At 36.2% G+C, this 17,177-nt stretch overlaps 1 protein-coding gene across 1 annotated transcript in view; it reads right to left on the bottom strand.

Moving 5' to 3' along the window:
• Positions 1 to 4,068: 4,068 nt before the first annotated feature.
• The window catches only part of LOC111197398 (trichohyalin-like), a 291,642-nt gene continuing 278,533 nt past the window's right edge, over positions 4,069 to 17,177 (bottom strand). Inside the window, exons 2-3 of the mRNA XM_049475739.1 lie at positions 12,873 to 12,918; positions 4,069 to 5,897 (exon numbers count right to left, since the gene is read on the bottom strand). Coding sequence (XP_049331696.1) covers positions 4,078 to 5,897; positions 12,873 to 12,891 — 1,839 coding nt within the window. The 5' untranslated portion in view covers positions 12,892 to 12,918 and the 3' untranslated portion in view covers positions 4,069 to 4,077. The remainder of the gene's footprint in view (positions 5,898 to 12,872; positions 12,919 to 17,177) is intronic.

Genomic DNA, 17,177 nt, shown 5'->3' with positions numbered 1-17,177 from the left:
AGGCGTCCCCTGCACCGGACCTACAGTACCAGGGATTTTCCCAATAGCATGGAAATATATAGTGTTGTGCTGTAATTCCCGGGCTGGTGGGAATTGTGTATAGTTGCGTGTATTCCACAGTAACAGCCTGATTACAGAATCCACGGACTTGGTGACTTTGCAGCTTTGCTTAGATCGTGAGCATCATCTGCAGGAATCTAGATTTTAATAATGTATTCGTGGGTTTGCCCAGTTAGACTACAAGCCACAGACAAATTGGCATTATATGGCAATATAATATAATATAACTCATTCACTCACTTACTCACTCACTCATCGTCAACCGCTTTATCCGTTAAGGGTCGCGGGGGGGCTGGAGTCTATACCAGCCATCTATACACCCTGGAAAGGCCGCCAATCCATCGCAGGGCAGACAGACACAGACACATCCACTCACACACTCACACCTAAGGGGCAGTTTTTAATTTTTAACCGACATCCAATTAGGTCTTTGGACTGTGGGAGGAAACCGGAGCACCCGCAGACACGGGGAATATTATAATATAATATAATATAATATGATATAGTATAATATAATAGTAACAATAATAATAATAATAATAATAATAATAATAATATAATTTATTATAATTAATAGTAATATAATATAATTGCTTCAACCACGGAAATTATCATTTTTCTCCCTCAAAATTGGCGGTCCCTGGTGTTTAAGGTGCTGAACTGCAAGTCGAGATCCCCTAAAGAAGCTCTCAAAAAATAACGACTGGGTGAGGGCACTCGTTAATCTGCGAGCGAGTTTACGTAGTACTTATGTACGTAGTAGTTATGCACAGGTTTGGGAAACACTCTTTAATTAACGATCAATCTTAAGTACGAGTTAACAAAGTTCTTAGCGTTACGAAGCTTTCGGGAAACCCACCCCAGAACAGTATGTAAATACTGCAGCTGCTTTTACCAGAATCTAAACTTTAACTCCTAATTAAAAGCATTTTATTCGACGCTACGCCGAATTTGGCCCACAGCCAGACAGGGCGGAGCCTACTGGACATGACGGTATGCAAATGAGGTCTCTCAGCCAATCAGGTGGCGAGCTCGGCCAGCTGAAAGGCAAAGAAAGGAAGATGCTTGGCCACAGACCCTGAGACTTTCCACTCTGCAGAACAACCGCTCTTAAAGAGACAGTGCAGATTTCTGTTTGTATATGAGTAGACCACACAAAAACCCAGAGTTTACTGCAAAATGAGTTATAAAAGTGGTATTTTTTATTATTCTATAGTTTCCAGTCCTTTGGAGAAAGAAAAGACCATTACTGGTTCAAATCACTATAATTCCTAAACAGTAATAGGTAGCAGTTTAAAATTTTATATGATGATTGTAAACACATTATAGTAAAATATAGAGCTGTCAAAACCCTTGTTCCATATAAATAGTTCATTTTATGTGTCTGAAAATAAAAAAATAAAATAGAAAATTTGAAAAGCGCCTAAAAATTTTCCTGTTTTTTACCATATTTTGGCCATTACATATTCAATTGAATAATTAAAATGCCTTAAATGAATTGTGTAAAGGCTTCTAAGTAATATTAATTCATAGAATTGACTCTAAGTTTTTTAATATTGTAGTGATAAGCCTTCAAATGTGAGTATGTAATTTCAGGCGGAAAATGGTAAAAATAGGCCTGGAGCATAAGAGGTTAATATGTTATTTATGTGTTACAGCTGCAAATAAGTATTCAAATACCTGCCAATCAGCAAAAATTATGGCCCTCAAAGACCTGTTAGTCCGCCTCTAAAAAGTTCACGTCCACTCCAAATAGAACTTTTTGGTCTTAATTCCACTCGCCGTTTTTGCAGGACAAAGAATGATGAAAACCATCCCAAAAACACCATCCTTACTGGGAAGCATGGGGGTGGAAGAATGCTTTTGGGGATATTTTTCTGCACATGGGACAGGATGACTGTACTGTATTAAGGAGAGGATGACCAGGGCCATGTATTGCGAGATTTTGGGGAACAACCTCCTTCCATCAGTTAGAGCATTGAAGATGGGTCGTGGCTGGGTCTTCCAACATGACAATGACCCAAAGCACAGAGCCAAGATAACCAAGGAGTGACTCCCTAAAAAGCATATCAAGGTTCTGGAGTGGCCTAGACAGTTTTTTTTAGATTATGTCTCTCACAGTGGACATTTTTTTTTATAAGTGGGAGAACTTGCAAAGTCGCCGCGTGTTCAAACACGTATTTTCCTCACTGTAAATAAGTGTGTATGTGTGCATGTGCACAGCAGCTCACTCTAGAAGACCAGTGCTGCTGTTTGTCGCCCCAAATGATCAAACATTTGTTTTGGTTACCTGTGCATAAGTCATTTAACACCTGAGGAGAAATATTGTGCCAGTTTATTCTTGTGACAGCCCTACTGACTATCATCTTGACCTCTTTCCCTCTTTAGTGATTCATAAACTGCTCCGGAGACTGTTATCTTAATGTTTTGGGTTGTATAGTTTTGTATTAATAAGTGTTGAACTACAGTTTGGACTAGTATTAATAGCTAAACTCTATTAATGTAAAATTTCCTCAATTCCATAATACTCTGTGCAGTGTAACAACAGAATTCCAGTTTAGTGCTATACTAATACATGCATCTGCAGCCGGAAAGAGTCCTGAATCTGTGATACAGTTTTAACTCTTTGATGAGCAAGATGGGACAAAGTGACCCGGTTGAGTTTTAATTGTCTATATTTTTGCAATAAATTAATTTAATCGTTCAGTATTCGAGGTATTCCTCAATTAACATGTTTTTAATCATAGTACATCCTTATTTTATTTTTTCCTTTCTTAATTTTTTAATAAAAGCCCTTTTTGTATCACTACCCCTCTAAAGCACACATGGATCAAAAAAGTCCTGCATTAATTTTCTATGTAAATTCATGTATGCTTGAGTGTTTCTATGATATATCTTACAAAAAAATGAATTCAGTTATTCAGTATTTAAGGTATTCCTCAATTAACTTGTTTTTAATCATAGCACATCCTTATTTTATTTTTTTCTTTCTTAATTTTTGAATAAAATCATTTTTGTATCACTAACCCTCTAATGTACAACATGGGTAAAAACTGACCTGCATTCATTTTCTATGTTAATTTATGTATGGCTGAGGGTTTCTTCCTTTTTATTCTCCTTTATTAATTTATGAAAAAGCTTTTGTATTTCTACATTACACAGACATGTCAGACACAACTCACATTTACTATTTGTAAATAACAGTAAATTACCAAAATTCCGACTTTTATACACAGATTGTGTAAATAATAATAATAATAATAATAATAATAATAATAATAATAATAATAATAATAATAATAATAATAATAATAATAATAATAAATAAATAAAAAATAAAACTCTTTAAAGTGGAAAAATACCCTGTATCACATTATGGATTTTTAAGCTATCCACTTTCCTAAATAAACACCAATGTACTTAGCTAAGTAGAGTACTTGTAACTCAAAGTTATTTTAAGTTATTATAAGTGTGTGAGACAAAATAGTACACACGCTGGAAATACTGAATAAGCGTTAACTGTCATCAGATATATTCTAAAGTTATGTTAAAACAATTGAAAGCAACACTGAGTTGTGATACTGAAGCTGAGCTGTGCTGAGCTGTGAAATAGTAAACGGGAGTGGTGTCTGACCTGTCTGTGTAACTGATGTAAAAATACAAAAACTTCTTCATAAAGTAAGAAAGGAAAAAAAAAAGAAAATTTGTTTTAAAGAAATCCTCAGCCATACATTAATTTACATAGAAAATGAATGCTGGTTATTTTTGACCCACATGTGCATTAGAGGGGTATTGATACAAAAAGGGCTTTTATTTAAAAAGTAGGTAAGGTAAAAATGAAATAAGGATGTAGGCTGATCAAAAACAAGTTAAATGAGGAATACCTTAAATTCTGAATGACTGAATTAATTTTATGCTAAGATATATCATAGAAACCCTCAGTCATACATGAAGTTCTGTAGAAAATAAATGCGACCATTTTTGACCAGTGTTGCGCATTAGAGGGTTAATTACAACCTACTGCGATATAATTGAAGAATAAAAGTTATAATTACCTGCTTTTAACTCTTTTATTTCTGCCCGAGATTCACCTAATGTTCTCTCCAGCTTCTCGACCTTCTTCATTAACTGAACCTCATTCTCTTTAGCACTCTTCCTCACACTCTCCAGTTCCTCCATCATCTTCATCAGCTGAAGATCCTTTTCTTTAGATTTCTCCTCAGCGCTCTTCCTCATACTTTCCAACTCCTTCATTTTTTTCATCAACTGAAGCTCATTCTCTTTAGATTTATCCTCAGCGCTCTTCATTCTCTCCAGTTCCTCCGTCATCTTCATCATCTGAAGATCCTTCTCTTTAGATTTCTCCTCAGCATTCTTCCATACCCTCTCCATTTCCTCCATCATCTTCATCAGCTGAAGATCCTTCTCTTTAGATTTCTCTTCAGCACTCTTCCTCACACTCTTCAGTTCCTCCATCGTCTTCATCATCTGAAGATCCTTCTCTTTAGATTTCTCTTCAGCACTCTTCCTCACACTCTTCAGTTCCTCCATCATCTTCATCATCTGAAGATCCTTCTCCTTAGATTTCTCTTCAGCACTCTTCCTCACACTCTTCAGTTCCTCCATCGTCTTCATCATCTGAAGATCCTTCTCCTTAGATTTCTCTTCAGCACTCTTCCTCACACTCTTCAGTTCCTCCATCATCTTCATCATCTGAAGATCCTTCTCCTTGGATTTCTCTTCGGCACTCTTCCGCATTATCTCTTGTTCCTCCATCATCTTCATCAGCTGAAGATCGTTCTCTTTAGATTTGTCCTCAGAGCTCTTCCTCACTCTCTCCAGTTCCTCAGTCATCTTTATCATCTGAAGATCATTCTTTTTAGATTTCTCCTCAGCACTCTTCCTCACACTCTCCAGTTCCTCCATCGTCTTCATCAACTGAAGCTCATTTTCTTTAGATTTCTCCTCAGAGCTCTTCCTCACACTCTCCAGTTCCTCCACCAGCTTTTCTTTAGTTTTAACTTCCTCTTGGATTTGGATCTTCAGCTTCTTTTGTAGATGTTTCAGTTCTTCATGTTCCTTCATCTGTTTCTCAAACTCTGCTCTCTGTCTCTCCAGCTGGGAGAATATTAATTTCTCCCGCTCTGCAAATTTTTTTTCATCATTTTTTCTGTTTTGTATCTCTGCTTCATATCTGACTCTCAGTTCTTCTTTCTCTCGCTCCTGCTTTTCTTTCTCCACCTGCTGGAACATCTCATTAGTGTAGCAGCTCCCTCCATTCACTGCCAGCATGGAGTCGATCTTCTCCAGTAGAGCAGCGACCTGCATTCGGTTTCTGATCTGTTTGTTGTTGAAGATGTGGAATCTGTTCCCACACTGTTCAATCAGATTTCTAATATCAGATCCTGCTTCTCCAAAGTACTGAAATATCGTGTCTTTAGGAAGATCTCCTCCAGTGAACAGCAGCATGGTGTAGGTCACTGACTCTTCTCCAAACATGTCCTCGATTATTTCTACAGTTCCTTTTTCCTCCTCTGAGAATCTCTGTCCGACTTTCAGTATCAGCAGAAACACATGTGGACCTGGAGCCGCCATGAAGATGCATTTAGTGATTTCCTTCTGGATCTCCACATTTCCAACTCCAGTATCAAACAGCCCTGGAGTGTCAATCACAGTAATCTGTCTTCCATTGACCTCAGCTGTTTCTTTCTGACACTCAGTGGTCACTGATGCATCATCTCTAAATGCATCTTTATCTAGGATGGTGTTTCCTGTTGCACTCTTCCCAGCTCCAGTCTTCCCCAGGAGTACAATCCTGAGAGCATCTCGTCTTCTCCCTGAATGCAGAAAATATTTCTTTAACAATATAGTAAAAGCACACAGTGACAGTTAATTGCCTGTGAATTTGTAATACTTGATTTTCCCAGAAGATTAAAAATAATTAGCTTTTTACACAGATCACATGAAATCTGATCTCCACAAAGTGATCAAAATATACATAAACATGAATTACAAAGTATCAGATAGCATAGGTCATAACACTTTTAATATTACTTTATGACTTGGAGTGTATTAATACAAGATTAAGTTAAAGATGTAAGACATAGGGCCCTATTTAAGTGATCTATTGTGCACTGGTCATTTGCGCTTTGCACAGCTTGATTTAGGGGCGTTTCCTGTGTCCTTGGTATCATATAGGCGTGAAAAAAATATGCCTTGTGCAGCTCGAAGCGTGCAAAAGGCATGTACTAATTCTCTCAATTAATCATGGGTGTGCCAGTAATCATTCCCTTTAAGAGCCAGATGCGCTGTGACTTTGGCCCATTTGTATCTTAACAGTGTGGTGCATATGGTCTTGATTACGAAGTCTGACCTGATATATTAATTTTAACAGAGACTTGGCTTAGACATAGTGTAAAAGATGAAGAGGTGGCACTGAATAATTTTATTTTACATAGAAAAGACAGAGATTCTCGGGGAGGTGGAGTTGCTATTTATACTCGCTCAAACATCCAAACCACTCTTTTATCAGCGATATCAAAAGAAAAATTTTTCGAGTTCCTAGCACTTAAAATTACACTTGGGAAAAATAACTCTTTTGTTTTAATTGGGTTCTACAGGCCTCCCTCTGCCCCATCCTCTGCAATTGATGAAATAGGTGACCTTTTATCAAATTTTAGTAACTCTGAAATGCTGGTCCTAGGGGATTTTAATTTCAACTGGCTTTCTGATGCATCCGATTATTTTAAGGAAATATGTGGCAATCTTACCCTTACACAGATAATAAATGAACCAACACACCCAAACTTGAAAGATCCAACCAAATCAACATTGATAGATTTAATTCTTTCTAATAAAATGGACAAAATTACTGCCTCAGGAGTTTTCGAACTTGGCATCAGTGATCACTGCCCAATCGGATGCATTAGAACCAGTTGTAAGAATAAAACGGGCTCTCGGATGGTGGTTAGAAGAAATTAAAAAAAATTTAATGATCAAGCTTTTCTTTCTGACTTGGCAATGAGTGACATACACCTTACACTTGAAATCACAGATGTTGACCTAGCATTAAACCATTTAAAGAATTCTTTTTTAACAGTGGTAAACAAACATGCCCCCCACAAAAAAGTCAAGAACTAAAGACAGGTCAAGTCCCTGGATTACTGGCGATGTTTCCTCATTGTTTAAGTCCAGAAATAGAGCTTGGTCAATTGAAAGACGCACAGGGGAGAAAGACCATTGGCTAATCTTTAGACAATTGAGAAATAAATGTACTTCTGCTGTTAGAAAAGCCAAATCACAATGTAACACAAATGTAAATTCCCTTAAAAAGAACTCCAATCCCTTTCCTACCAGGGCTTTAGTGGATGATCAGCTGATCTCAGATCAGAAGGAACAATGTCAGGTTTTAAACTCTCACTTTGCTGCAGCTGGTCACATATTTGATAACACTAATACAAATCCATTATTAAATCAAACTGATCTCAACCCTATTGTTTTTAAAAGCCATGGTCTCTTCTCACTCCAGCCCTTCTCTCCATACATAGTTGCTAATGTCCTGCTGAAAATTAATCCACGAAAAGCTACTGGAGAAGATGGACTGGACCCCTTTTTCCTGCGTCTTGCAGCTCCAGTTATTTTAGACTATATTTTATATATTTGTAAACTCTCAGTTTTATCTTGCAGAATTCCCAGGGTCTGGAAAACAGCTCATGTGATTCCTCTGCATAAAGGTGGTGAGGCAACAGAGTTGAACAATTATAGGCCAATTTCAAAATTATCATGTCTAGCAAAAAGTTTGGAATCTCTAGTGAACAGCCAACTGAAATCATTTCTTAATGAAAATTCTATTTTATCCAATTATCAGTCTGGTTTTAGAGAAGGACACAGCACTATCTCGGCTGTAACACTGGTTTTAAATGATCTGTATTCAGACTTAGACAGGAAGAAACACTGTGCAGCTGTTTTTATTGATTTAACGAAAGCTTTTGATACAGTTGATCACACTCTTCTTTTAAGAAATTTAAAAAAGATTGGCTTTGATTCAAAAGCTCTTGAATGGTCCCAAAACTACCTCACAGACAGACAACAATGCACAGCATTCAATAATTATAAATCAGATTTCCTAGCTATTTCTAAGGGCGTCCCCCAAGGTTCCATTCTGGGTCCAGTTTTATTTAATATATACATTAATGATATTGCTGCCTCTGTTTCTTCCTTAGATTGCAAAATACACCTTTATGCAGATGACACAATCTTATATTGCTCAGCTGATTCTATACATGCTGCAGTAATAAAACTACAGAACTCTTTTAATGCTCTACAGATTGCGCTAAATAATCACAAACTAGTTTTAAATGCTAAGAAAACTAAGTTAATGCTGTTTTCCAGATCTCTTAATAGTGATGTTAATTGTGTAAATTTTACTACCCTGGCAGGATCCACCATTGAAAGAGTTACAGAATATAAATATCTCAGCATATGGCTGGATGAGAAATTCACTTTTAAACCTCACATTAATAAACTAGTCAGTAAATGTAGACAGAAGCTGGGTTATGTATATAGAAATAAAGCTTGTTTCCCCATGCACGCTAGGAAAACAATTGTTGAGGCAACCCTTTTATCTGTTCTAGACTATGGTGATAAATTTATAAATATGCCTCCGCCAGTTCCCTCAAATTATTGGATCCAGTATATCACTCTGCTCTAAGGTTCATCACTGGCGACCCTTATAGAACTCATCACTGTGATCTGTACAGAAAAGTTGGTTGGCCTCCATTAGCTGCACGAAGGGAAATGCACTGGTTAATTTTAATTTATAAAACACTCTCCGGTCATATGCCAGAATACATCACTTCATTGATTAATTTTAATAACAGTAATTATCAGACTCGCTCCAGTGGTTGGATCAGCTGCCAGGTACCGAGAGTTTTTACTGAACTGGGAAAATCAGCTTTTAGCTACAGTGCACCGGCGAGCTGGAACTCACTACAGGAAACACTAAAACTCAGCTCACTGGTGTCACTCAATCATTTTAAACTTTTAATATCTAACCACCTTCAGACAGCCTGTACCTGTTTTACTCAATCTTAATTATTTATTTTACTTCATGTTTTAGTTCTCTTATTTTTTTATATATATATATTTATATTCCTTTTATTTATTTTATATAATTTATTTATTTATATATTTATTTATTTTTATTTATTTTATTATTTTTGTTTTTGTATTTACTTTCTTATAATTATTTTATTTTAATATTTTTTTATGTTTTATCAGTAATACTGTTATTATATATTTTTAATTTTTTTTTATTCTTATTACTAAATAGTTTTATTTTTTAGTTTCAGTTTTATTCTTCTGTTTCATAAATATTAAATATTTGCTTTTAATTTTGCTTTTTCAATCACTATTGTATTTGCTCGGCTACATTGAAAATGAGGGTCACCCTCAATGTACTTCCGAGTTTAAAATAAAGGTTGATTGATTGATATAGCTTTATAGAGCTGTATATTTCACAACAGCAGAATGCCTACATCTACTATATTAAGCTACAATAATTAATTCCATGTACTAAATATAAATATAAATCCTTATAAATGTCAGAAAAAAACAAAACTAATAATAATTTATAGTTACTGTGAACATTTTTAAGTATATTTTATTTTATAGCTGACACCTGAAGGCTCTGGTTGAGGTGTTTTGTGCTGTGGTAAAGAAGTATGTGGCATTTTGTTTAGGGTGCGCAGTGCTCATTGTGATCCTGCTTGGGTAATTGCGCGGCTGACTGTTGACTGTTGTCAGGGTTTTAATAAGTCAGTAGCGCACCAGTGTTTCCCACAGCCAAGATAGAAACACGCCAGATATTTACCTGAACACACGTCACTTCCAGACCACCACGCCTATCAGCGTTAATATATTCCTAAACTCTAACGCTATTTTAACGACACATGAGCAGGGCGTGAAAATAGACTGTTGGTGGGGTGTAAGCAAGGGCGTAGGAGCGGGCTTGATATTGGGGGGGACACATTTGCCAATATGAACCCAAGCCCACCCTATAGTTTCCAAGAACAACATTTATGGAAATTACTTTTAATTAAAAGTAAATTATTATTATAAGGTGATTTTACAACCTAAACATGTTACTCCACATTACAGTTACTGTTGTTAGAAAAATTATGCATGCAATGTCTGAATTATATACATATGACAAAAATTATCAGTTATCACCTAATATTTAAAATAATATATGTATTGGCATGTCAATTCTGTTGTATATTTACATTTTCTCCTGCGCTCTTATTTTTTTTCTACTGAGAGCTCTCCTTAAGATCTTGTATTTTTATGTAAAATAATGTAACTTTACGTTTCATAGAGATTTTTATAAACGTCAGGATATGTGGTCTTACTGTGAACTACAAATGAACAGAAGTCACGTTACAGCAGTGTTTCTAAACCCCGTTCTTACATATTCTACTGCATATTAAAACTGTTCTGCATATTCTAGAGCTTCCTCTGGTGGATATACATGATTAATTTAGGCTCTATAGGGGGCTAAAGGATTTTAACAGGTAAACTCAGTAAATTACTGTTTATTAGCTGATCAGCTGGATCAGGTGGAAAACACTAGTTTAGGGCAGTGATCAGGGTTAAGAAACTGCTTTAAACTACCAACTTAAAGTACTGTACGAAATTCTGGCGATCATCTACATCCAGCTTCTAGATAACTAGTTAGTTAAATTCATTTTCGTTAATTATAGCTCACAGTCCTGTAATCCTAAATGAATAAACAGTTTGAAAATTAAAGTGATTAGCTGATCAGGTACAGGGAAACATTACATATATATTTTATTTTTTTCTTTAACCTTGACTCCCAATCTAGCTAATTCCAAAGTTAAGCTAACTCACTAACACAGCTGCAGTTTATTAATCACAGTGGGTTTAAACTGTGTGCTGATTCAGAGATGTGTATTTTTATCCAGCTAGCAGAAACATATCATCACAGTTGAAGTGGTTAGCCTATCGTTACCTTTCTTTTAGAAAAATCTCCGTATATCCAGATCTGTTTTAAAATCAGATGAAGCTGCTGCAGCCCGGTCCCACTGCTAAATCTCACAGCGAGGGGGCGGGGCTTCCCCAACAGCAAACTGCCTCTGCTCCGCGCGCCGCAAAACCAGCAAGCTGATTGGCTGTTTCTACTGAGAGGCGGGACTTAATACCTGAACCGGCTCCGTGATTGGTCCGGTCTGTCTCCTCATTAATATTACAGCTGACCTGAGCGAACTGATATCATTTTTGGGGGGGAAAAATCCACCTGTTTCTAATATCCCCCCCGGTTCCTACGCCTATGGGTGTAAGATAGCAACGAGCATCACAACACGCCTTTCGCAGGGTGTACAATAGGGCCCATAGACTAGTGGACAATAAGAGGCCTCAGAGGTTGGATGAAAAATGCTAAGTAAGAGGATGTGGCAAATGTGAAAATGGAACCAGTGGCTCGTGATGCTTGATACTGTTTCAGAGATAGCAAGAGGGTCATGAGGGGATGTGATTTGTGGGTGTTGTTTTGTTGAGCAGGTCTGTTTTCCGTAATTTAATGACAGTTTAAGGTGCCAGCATTCAAAATGTGGATGTCAGTGGAAGGTGTGAAGAAGGCAGACATGGCTCTGAGTACAGCAGATTTGGCAGGTTTGTGGAATCCAGAGCGTAAGGCTATAAAGCAGTGTGAGAAGTTGTGAATGTTGTAAGAGATGTAAATGTTGGGTCTGTGGTAATGGTTGATTTTACTGAATGCCTCTTATGAGCAATGTGACTCTGGTGGCTGGGGAAAGGTGGAGAAGATTCATTGATAAACTTGTGAACTAAATTAATTGTTGCTATTTAGATTATTAATGTTGAATGTTGAAGCAGATATTAGCACATGTAAGAGTGCAGTAGTAGCAAACAGTAATAATACCCAAGTAAAACACAAAAAAATAAACATACTCAACCCAAAATCTTCCCATAAACGCTCAACCTGGCTTAACCTTGGTCTCCTTTGAGGAATAATCATAAGAGGTTTCAGATCCTTATATATCATTTAAGTAAATTCTTCAGTACAAATCTAAATTTCTTAAAATGTACTGTGTTTGTCATTTGTGTAATCCACGGCTTAATCAAAGGTACTTCTGCATGTTTACAGAAATTCCAGAAGCACGTTTTTTTAGCAGTAATTAAACTAAAGGAAATCAGCTGCTGCTGAGTTGAGGGGAGCTCCAGTAGCTGAATTTCAGATATTATATGATTATATGATAAGAACTGGGTCTGGTTACAAGTGTACCTTTAACATTTCAGAAACCCAAAACGTACAAATCTTAAGACAGAGTACATGACTGAGAGAGGATGGCCTCCACTAACTTTATTATTTATTTATTACACAAATGGGATATACCTGGATCAGCCTGGATAGACTGAGATAAAGTCTTTATTCCTAATGAAAAAGTAAGTAAAGGATAAACAGCAACTGTGCCTTGTACCAAAATTGTAGTTAAAAAGGTCAGTTTTAACAGTCAGTTATAACTCTACTTACTCAGGCTCATAATGACAGTTTATGGAACGGGTTGGGTCAGGCTCAGAGCTTATTCAAATTAAGTCTGGAATCACTGCAGTCTAACATATTTTAAATGATGTTTATTGTTAGAGTATAGATATTGGTCTTCATCCCTGTTATTTGATTTTTGTTCTGTTTTAACCTGTATGTCCAGGTGTACAGTAAGTGGTGTTTGGTCCTCTAAACTAATCAGCATACAAGAAAAGAATTTAACAGAACTTACTGAAGCTCAGATCAGCCATCCTGTCCTACAGTCGTCTCGTTTCCCTCTGGAACAGAAACAGAACAGTGGTCTTTTCGGTCTGAGCATTGACAAGTTGACCCATGTCCCCTTTAACATTTGCTGTAAAGCTGGCAGTACTCATACATTATACATCAATTGCCAAATCCTTCTGCTGTGCCTCCCTCAGGTCATGGGATGTGAATAAAAATGTACTCGCGATTTTGAAGAGGCCAGTTTCAAAGCAGCCACCCATGGCACCTCTTCCACTTTAATTTCCTTTCCATAGTTTAGCGAGGACTTCTGGAGGGAATGTTTCTGTATATTAATCAATTTTATTATTAAATGGGTAACAAAATCGAGAAAGAATGTATGCATATAAGGACAATATTCAATGTCAAAATGAAAATCAGCCAAATCCTCTATCCAGTACATTGAGTCTAGCCATAAAAAGGACTTAAGTGACTGGATACACATTAAACTGCGTGCATAGTAAAAATAATCTCTGAATTTGTCACAGATTGTCCACTGCAGAGCTGAACACACCTGCTCGCCAGAATGCAGATGTATTGTTTTATTTTAGTCTTAGATCCATAACCATCAGTATGAAAGACAAATGGAAGGTTAAAATCTGCTTAAGCAAAAATAGGTGGATTTGTTAACTTATCAACAAACCATTTCACAACAGCACTGTGCTTATGATACTACTTCACTTATAGAGGGCAGCTGTTCAGAAGTGTGGCCTTTAGTTGGCTTAGACGTGGATGTATTACGTTAAATTTTGCTGAGATTTTGCACAAGACAAACAAACAAAGGAAATCTTACAAAATAACGATAAAACTCCTGAAAGTCACTTCAAGTTTCACTTCTTAGGCCTCAATTTGATTCCACATTCTTTTAACTTAGTAACTCACTCTCGCAGTAGGTCTGTAACAGAGTCTTTAAATGTTTTAGTATCACATTTAACTAAGTATTTGATCTCCTTTTTTCCCCTAAATCTCTTTTAACTGTTTACATTAACAGACTTCAGTAACTGCATTAGTTGTTTCAGTAGAGGGGGTTAAATCTGATGTTCAAAGGCAAACTTGTAAAGACTGGGTTGATCTGATTGAGCTGGGTAGTTGTTTTTGTGGCCAACAGTTCAGTTATTGTAGCCTGAGAAGTAAGTAGACAGACCTTACATGTATATGTATTTAGGCTCAATAACTTTAATGTCACTTTAATATAATCCAAGAAATAAATAAATAAAGTACAGCTAAGGTTCAGAAAGCCTATTCTAGATTATCATCACTGTCAAAAGATGATGCCAGTGGATGAAGTGGAAACGTCTTGTGGATCTTTCATAAGAGTACCTGCCGTGGTTCTGATGATGCCATCTCCTCTTAAAGCCTGTCTTCTGCTCTGTAGATCATCCTCAGGCTGTGGTCACTTTTGTGCAGACACACTAACCGCAAGGACAGCAGTTTCCCGGAGAAAGCCCCCAATTTTTACCAGTCTAGGAGAACCTGGACGCAGAACAAACTTCAAACCAGCAGGAAGAGAAACAGACAAGTTGTTAACTGGTGCAAAGCTGTGCTGTTCATTTATTAAACATTCAAGAAATATTCAAAATCATTATTGAAAGTTAATTAAATAATCTCAATTAAATTCTAACAATTTAATAAAGTATTCATTGTCATTTAAATAATTCCAAACAAAAACAGAAGTTCCCAAATCTTATATATATCTTATATATATATATCTTATATTAATCTTATATATACAAAAAACAAACACAAGCTTACAGAAATAACCCATATGTGTACATCATATTTAGATTATATGAAACAAACTGAAAAAAAAAAAAATCAAAACAGAAATACCTACAAAACAAATCATTCAGCTTACACTTTAATAGTGCATATTTAAATGTTAATAAAAGAACAAATGTAAGAAATGTACAATGCAATTATATTTATATTAGTAGTGTCAATATAAATACTAGTATATACTTGTATATTTGAGGGGAGATAAAGCCAATGTGGGATGCTGGAATAAAGGATGGATAATAAATTGGATAGAGGAAACTTTATTTTACTTTTTTATTTTGCTTAGTTGAAAGGATTTCTAATTTTCAAGAATGCACACCACAGGGACATACCAACCGTATGAGTTGGTGAGGAGTTTAGACATGCACACACCCCTGCACCACGCGTACACGGGCGAGACCCCGCGTCTAACACACGCAAATTCCCGTTGATATTGCTGCCGCAGCCCATGAGGAAGTGAAAAACCATCAAAATTCACTGAAGTGTGTGAAGTGCAGGTGTATTTACAGGGAGTGAAACAGGTGAAGTCAATATTCAATATGCCGTGAAGTGTCATGTGATTGTGAGCGGGAGTGATGTCAATGTGTGGTGCATTCTGGGTATCGTAGTCCGGAGGCTGGGGAGTGCGGGTAGAGCTGGGTGTGGGAGAGACAGGAGCGCCTTCTGGGCCAGACGTGACATTTAGCTTATATTATCATATAGATTTGATATATAGAGAGTTTCCTATAATAATAATAATAATAATAATAATAATAATAATAATAATAATAATAATAATGATATTCTTCAGTACATATATTAATGATGGTTAATGCCAGACTGTAGATTATTTTTATTGTGTTCTGTTTTACACTTTTGAGTAAATTGTTGTGTGTAGCTCCTCCTTCAGTTAGTTACAGGGTGTCACATTAATTAAAAGAAGAGGAAAACTTTGTTTGAACAGCAGGGTTTTGAACACAAGACAGAAATGTGGGGGTCTTCATGAGTTCCATTTAACTTAAATCCACCACTCATGCAAATGATAATTTAGTTGATTATAAGTTAAGAAATTCTCAATTTGATTTGTCACTTATCAATAAAACGCAGCTACTTATCGCATATTAATTGATCAGTTTTGTGGGTGTAAATCGATCTTTGCCACTTTTCAGTAGTTTTCAGTCCATCTTAGACTTTGATACTCTAATTGCAACCATAAAACACAACCATAAAAATGATCTCAGTTATTATCCAGTTCTCTGCATGTACATATACACACTGCTGTCTCTTTCTCTGAAGCAGTTGTACTGTTCATAAGGGAAACATATGCAGGTGATACATTTTATGTTTGTTTAGATAAACTCTGTTTACATATTGTTAAGTTATAGGTTTATTATATACATTAGTTATAAGCTGATATGTTGTAGTTAGTATTTTAAGTTTCTTATAAGTTTCATTTGTATCGTTTTAAATATAGAAAATATTGGAGCTAAAAGGTTTATTAAATATACTGACAAATGCTGTGTTGATCTGAGTTTCAGGAGAATGGTAGAGTTATTTGGAGATTTTATTTCTATTTAATAGAGTCATGGGTGTAATTATGAAAGTGCTGCAGCAGATCTGAGGAGCGCTCGATTGTAAACAAGATCTGCAGCTCCATCAACTGTAGATCAAACTACAGTTCAGAGTTTGATTAAATTCAATTTCACAATTTAACTTGATATTATTTAAAGTGCTGCTCGATGTAAATCAGATTAAGCTCATTTTAACGAAAGATTTTATTTGTTTGTTTCTTACCTGCTGTTGACTCTTGAGCTGAAAATCAGGAATCAAGACGTGAAAGTGAAAGTCAGAATTGGCTAAACGTGTTATAGCCAATCACAGATCAGTGAAGGGTTGAGCTAAACGTGTTATAGCCAATCACAGAGCAGTGAAGGGTTGAGCTAAACGTGTTATAGCCAATCACAGAGCAGTGAAGGGTTGAGCTAAAGGTGCTATAACAAATCACAGAGCAGTAATGGGTTGAGCTGAGGGTGTTTTAGCGAATCAGAGAGCAGTGATGGGTTAAGCTAAAGGTGCTATAGCCAATCACAGAGCAGTGATGGGTTGCGCTAAAGGTGTTGTAGCCAATCACAGAGCAGTGATGGGTTGAGCTAAAGGTGCTATAGCCAATCACAGAGCAATGATGGGTTGCGCTAAGGGTGTTTTAGCCAATCACAGAGCAGTCATGGGTTAGGCGTTTTGTAATGCAATATAAAATAGATAAACTGTATTATTACAGTATTTTGGTCTTACAAACCATCTTCACTACAACTTCAACAACAAATATATCGTATATAGACAGTCCAGGAATGATTATGTATATATAAATAGATTAATAATATTACTGAATTACAATATAAATAAGTTGTACTCAATTAAGCTGAACTGTAATTATATATAATTTATAATTGTCTATTATTTCCTTAAGAGCATCAGCACTAATAACCATGCATACATTTCTAACTGTAAATTTAACAGTCAT

This window comes from Astyanax mexicanus, chromosome 3 (genome assembly GCF_023375975.1).
Source record: "Astyanax mexicanus isolate ESR-SI-001 chromosome 3, AstMex3_surface, whole genome shotgun sequence".
Taxonomy (NCBI): domain Eukaryota; kingdom Metazoa; phylum Chordata; class Actinopteri; order Characiformes; family Acestrorhamphidae; genus Astyanax; species Astyanax mexicanus.
The sequence above is the reverse complement of the archived record's forward strand: the minus strand, read 5'-3'. Positions and strand labels throughout refer to the sequence as shown.